Source organism: Orycteropus afer, unplaced genomic scaffold (assembly GCF_000298275.1).
Source record: "Orycteropus afer afer isolate SDZICR_OR568_19922 unplaced genomic scaffold, OryAfe1.0 scaffold00776, whole genome shotgun sequence".
Classification (NCBI taxonomy): Eukaryota; Metazoa; Chordata; class Mammalia; order Tubulidentata; family Orycteropodidae; genus Orycteropus; species Orycteropus afer.
The window spans coordinates 131,929-137,897 of record NW_006922363.1 but is presented as its reverse complement, the minus strand read 5'-3'; the positions used below and the strand labels follow the sequence as shown (position 1 = coordinate 137,897).

Genomic DNA, 5,969 nt, shown 5'->3' with positions numbered 1-5,969 from the left:
AATTACATCCACAGGCATAGGGGTTAGGATTCCAATACATATTTTGGGGGGACACAATTATGCCCATGAGTAACACCTAGATACGTTCCATATTATGGAGGCAGAAAGAGTGGAAAACATGGATTTGCTTTCCATCTGACCTCTCAGAGGGAAAAAAATGAAGTGTTAAAAAACAAAGATATCACTTTGAGGACTAAGTACAAAGCACTTGATCCAAACCATGTTATTTTCAATTGCCTCACATGCATGAGAAATATGGACAATGAATTATGCCTTTGAATTATGGTGTTGGTGAAGAATATTGAATATACCATGGATGGCCAAAAGAATGAACAAATTTGTTTTGAAAGAAGTACAGCTAGGGGGAATGCTGATACTTCATCTTGTGTACTTTGGACATGTTATCAGGAGAGGCCAGTCCCTGAAGAAGGACATCATGTGTGGTAAAGTAGAGGATCAACAAAAAAGAGCAAACTCCTCAATGAGATGGAATTGACACAGTAGCTGTCCACCAGCCACTCCTCGGAAGGAAGATGGGGCAATCTACTTCCATAGTGATACTGCCTGGGAAACCCAAGGAGGGGTCGCTATGAGTTGGGTCTGACTTGACGGCACATAACAACAACAACAACAGTTGTAACAATGGACCCAAACATAGCAATGATTGTGAGGATGGCTCAGGACCAGGCAGTGTTTTGTTTTGTTGTACGTGTTATCACTATGGGTCTGAACCAATTCGATGGCACCTAAGAAACATATGAATAGTATTTGTTTCATTTGTCCATCAGAACACGGATCACAGTGTATTTCGATCTCTTTTCATATTTGTCTCCCTTACCAGAATAAATTGAAATATATTTTTTAAAACATTCCATGAGGCAATATATAAGCATTTCATGGGCATTTGCATGGATCCTAATTACTTATGTCATCTGGAGTGTGCAGAGAGGTGAAATTTGAGCTGAGTCTTGAGGGATGGCTACAATGCAGATAAGATATGGAAATAGGGGCACACATCAGGTAAGAACCAGGGCAGAGTCTGTTACATACTGACTCCTGTTTTATGCTAGGATTCTTTGTAGGCCATCTAATTTAGTCCTAACTTACTGAATGCACAATGGACTGCCAGAAGAACAAACAAATCTGTATAGCCAGAATGGTCCTTGGAAGCAAGAATGGCCAGACATCTTCTCACCTACTTTGGTCATGTTGTCAGGAGGGACCAGTCCCTGGAGAAGAATATCATGCTTGGAAAAGTAGAGGGTCAGAGAAAAGGGGGAAGACCCTCAATGAGAAGGATTGACACAGTGGCTGCAAGGATGGGCTTAAGCATAATAATGATTGTGAGAATGGAGCAGAACCAGGCAGAGTTTCATTCTGTTGTCCGTTTTGAGTTGGAACCAACTCGACATTACTGAACAACAATTTAGTCCTTACAACCTCTATTTTCCAAATAAGGAAACCAATAAGTTAAAGAGGTTCCATGGCAAGGAAGTAGTCCAAAGTCAGATCTGCCCAACTGTGCACTCTGTGTTTTTCCATTATTCCATACTGTCTTACCTAGAAGTGAGATTCAAGGCATGCTTTGAAGGGGCTGTTAGTTAAGGTCTAGGATTTGTTTCCAAGGAGATGGTTTGGGACTAGCTCATGGAGAGACTTGAATTTAAGCTAAGGAGTTTGAAAATGTCTTTAAGAAGAGGAAAATAATATAAAAATAATGAAGTAAATCTTAAAACAATATTGTATGGATTAAATTTAATATTTTTTACATTTACTTAAATATTTTTATAGAAAGAAAATTGAATCAATATCAACTGAATCAATATAAAGATCTACTCATACCCTTGCATAGTTGCACATATGTCTATTTCAATATGGGCTTCCCCAGGCCATGAGCACTTTTTGTGGACTTTAAAAAATTTTTTATATATTATGCATATTTTTGTTTTGACCTGACCCAAATTTTCATCAGTTTATGGATAATAACAGTGACATTAGCTGTGGAATCACCTCTGACACATGGTAAGTCCATTTGTATCATAAGAGACCTGTGCTCCTTAGGGTTTTCAATGGCTGATTTATCAGAAGTAGATTGACAGGCCTTTCTTTCAAGGTATGTAGGGGTGACTCAAACCTCTAACCTTTCAGTTAGCATTTAATTATTTGTACTACACTGGGTTTTCTTATGCATAATAAAAGAAAAAAAAAATAGGTACTACATAAATGGTTGTAGTTTGCTTAACCTTTGTGGATAAGTTCAGCTTTTTGCTGTTATGATGGATGTTTTTTTGCCAAATGCGTTTTCTTGGTTTTGTTTTGTTTTCTCCTCTTGGGTTAATTTCTTTGGGCATATTTCCCCAAGTAGAATTACTGGATCACTTAGAATGAACTGTCTCATAGTTATGATTATGCACTGCATCCACATTGTGCCAGAATATTGATGATTATCTAGTCAGAATAAGCCCATTTTACAGTACCCATCAGCAATGTGTGAGTGTACTTGTTTCACCAGAGTTCTGCCATAACCATTTTATAAAAATTATTTATTCATTTTGTATTGACTGACCTAGAACTAGAGAGGTGGTGGCAGGACAGCAAGTTAGGACACTGCTATGAAAGTCAATGCCTATATGAGAAGGGCCTGGATTTGGGTGTGAGCTGAGGTAATTTAACAAATTCAAATTTGTCATCAAACATTTACTAAGTGCCTACTATGTATCAGGACATAATATGTTAGTACCTAATAAACTAAACATATTAGTGTCTAATTTAATCTTCTCAGTACCTCTGTAAGGCATTACAATATTGATCTTGATTATATAGATGAGGAAACTGAGGTTTAACAAATACATGATGTGGTAGTTAAATTTGTGTGTCAACTTGGCTGGGCCTGGTTGAGTGGCTGGGCAGCTGGATGTAGTATTCCCCATGATGAGACTGGTAATCAGTTACATGGTGTAATCTACTGTGAGCAGCTGAGTAGCTGCCTTAGGGATGTGGTCTGCTTCCCATATAAAGAAACAGCTTTGGGGATGGTCTCTAGCTTATGCATATAGCTGTGTCATTGTTCAACAGCCTGCCATGCTCTGCCAGTCTTGGGACTTTCAGTGGACTTGAATTTATGGCCTGCAATGTGGTTTGGTAACATCGGGACTGTGCCTTTTTACTTATCAACCTTGGGCTTGTCAGCCTCAGCAGCCAGCAGCTCAGTGAAGAAAAACCTCTAGCTTCAGTGGACAGGGAGCAGGAGGCAGAGCTGAAGCCCAAGGTTGAGGGGCTTTCATCCAGCCCCTAGGGCCTGGCACTTTGAATTCGAACTTAAAGCGTCCAAATGGTAAGAGAATAAACTCCTGTTTGTTCAAGCCATCATTTTTTGTGGTATATTCTTGTCAGAGTGACACTAGGTAACCACAACACATGACAAACCCAGAGTCACATAAATCTAAAGTTTGAGAGCTGGGATTCAAAACAGCTGGGGTTCAAACAGACTTTCTGAAGGGACAGCTTCTGGAAAACTACAGAAGAAATGTCCAGAGTTTTTGTTGATCAAGAAGAAATGGGGTCCAAAGCCAGTGGTCTCAATAACTACAATATTAGGTGCCTGCTCATAAGTATTGTTTAATTTGGGTAACCATCAAAAAGTTCCTGGTGTTGTTCTGTCTTCCAGGAGATTCTAACAGTTTTACCAAACTGCGGCCTCCAGGAGAAAAACCAACCATCATCCGCCCCCCAATGAGGCCTCCAGACCCTCCCTGCCGGGCAGCTACTCCCCAGAAGCCAGAACCAAAGCCAGATATTGTGGCTGGCAGTGCAGAGGAGATCCCGTCATCCGTGTAAGAAACATTCTTCCTCAACTATGGCCTAATGATAAAAGGTCTGACTTAGACTACCAGAAATGCTTCCAAAATCACCATATATGGTTGTGAAGGCTGTACAATGTACAACCCTGGGGATATCATTCACTTCCTAGTCTAGGGGAATATCCCAGGCCAGCCTTATTTGGAATGTTCCACTCAACACCCAAGGGTGAGAAATTTCCCTAAAACCAAATTGAACCTTAATACATGGTTGTTGTTATGTTGTTGTTGTTATGTGCCGTCGAGTCGGCCCCGACTCATAGAGACCCCTCCTTGGGTTTCCGAGGCAGTATCACTACGGAAGTAGGATTGCCCAACCTTCCTTCCGAGGAGTGGCTGGTGGGTTTGAACCGCCAGCCTTCTGGTTAACAGTCAAGTGCTTTTAGCCACTATGCTACATGGTAGGAGACCTATTTTTCTTAGCTGCTGTGATCTCTTTGTTGTCACTCCTTGGAAGGAAGATGGGGCAATCTACTTCCATAGTGATACTGCCTTGGAAACCTAAGGAGGGGTCGCTATGAGTCAGGTCTGACTCGATGGCATATAACAACAACAACTGTGATCTCTATAGAGTGATATGATTATCCTCTTATTTTATGCTCTCCTGGCTCTGGAAATATTTTTATTTTCTTATTGTACTTGCTTTAAAAGTAATTTAATGAACAGATTTGTTGATTTTATTTGTGCCTTGAGGCTTTTATTCATTTATTTTGGACAAGAAAATGGTAGGATTTTCAAAACTCTTCCAAAATGACTCAAGTTCTCCAGAGAGCCTCTAGAAGAATAAGAGCTGACCTGACATCCAGCAGGCCTGAATCTGTGCTTCAAGTCAATGAATCAGAGGAGTAGCTAGGATGGGGCAGCAGTTCTCATGGATCAGCCTTGCTTGGCCACAGCAAGCCTGGCCAGCCTCTCTTCAGTCAATGACTAGGACCCCTCTCAATATATTGATTCCTGGTTTTCCCTTTTCTTGTGTCTATTCTTTTTTCATAATTACAAAATTGGTGGAAAGAAGAGCAAAGCCTTCACAGCTTCAACTAATTGACTAAGTGTATTTGCAAAATTCTAAAAATTATAATTTGGAATCAAGCATTTCCTTTATTTATTCCCCAAAAACCTTAATAGGCAATATGTTTAGACCATTCTGGATCAACAGTGGGCAAAGGATGTCAGCCATGGCCTTGGAGCTTATGAGCTCTGGGCCATTTCCCATTCTGTTATTTGGGTTTGTCTGCAGACCCAGATCCTTTGCTGACAAAGACAGGGCCTGGCATCAGTAACCCATCTAGTTCTGAGGCTTCTTCCCTTCCATTGGCCATTAGTTCTCATACCTATTCCAAAGCAACTCATGGGACTTGGTTATCTTCTGTTTGCAGGGTGGCTTCCAGGACCAGGTTCTTTGAAACAGCTTCTCGGAAAACAGGAAGGTAAGACACGGGTGACAGAAGAAAAAACAAATCATTTTTTAAAAAGCATCATGAACATAAGATTTGCTCTCACTCTCACCTTCTATTTTTGTCTTTCTTTAGCTCTGTCTGTCCCTCTGTGTTTGTCACTTTTTTCTTTGTCTCTCCATCTCTTTCTGTGTCTCCATCTTTGTCTCTATACTGTGTACCTCTCTTCCTCTCTGTCTCTCTCTCTCATACTCTTGTTTCCTCTGTTTATCCCTGTGTCTCTGTCTTTCTGTCTCTCTACTCTCTACCTCTGTCTCTGTCTTTGAATAAGTCTCTATTTTTTTTTTTTTTTGGTTGTTGTTGTTGTTTTACTTTTTTTTTTAATGTAGTTTGGGTGAAAGTTTACAGAGCACATTAGTTTTCCATTCAACAATTTATACACATTTTGTTACGTAACATTAGTTACAATTCCCTCAATAAAACAGCACTCTTCCTGCTTCCTCCCTGTGTTCCCCATTTTCCATTATTCATTATTTCCATCCCTTTCCTGCATTCTGAGCTTTGTTTTGGGGCAAATGCTGCCTATTTGGTCTCATACAGTTGATTTTACTGAGGAGTATGTTCCTCCCTGGTGTTATTATTCACTTTAATAGGCCTTTCTATTTAGCTGAAAGTTAATTCTCCAGGGTGGGTTCAGTTCCAGGATCGAAGGGTATCT

At 40.2% G+C, this 5,969-nt stretch overlaps 1 protein-coding gene across 1 annotated transcript in view; it reads left to right on the top strand.

Annotated features, from left to right (window-relative positions):
• The window catches only part of OPHN1 (oligophrenin 1), a gene marked incomplete at its 3' end in the record, with an annotated part of 597,264 nt that extends 591,980 nt beyond the window's left edge, over nt 1–5,284 (top strand). The window contains exons 22-23 of the mRNA XM_007957689.1: nt 3,668–3,833; nt 5,234–5,284. Of these exons, the coding sequence (XP_007955880.1) occupies nt 3,668–3,833; nt 5,234–5,284 (217 nt within the window). The remainder of the gene's footprint in view (nt 1–3,667; nt 3,834–5,233) is intronic.
• Nucleotides 5,285–5,969: the final 685 nt, after the last annotated feature.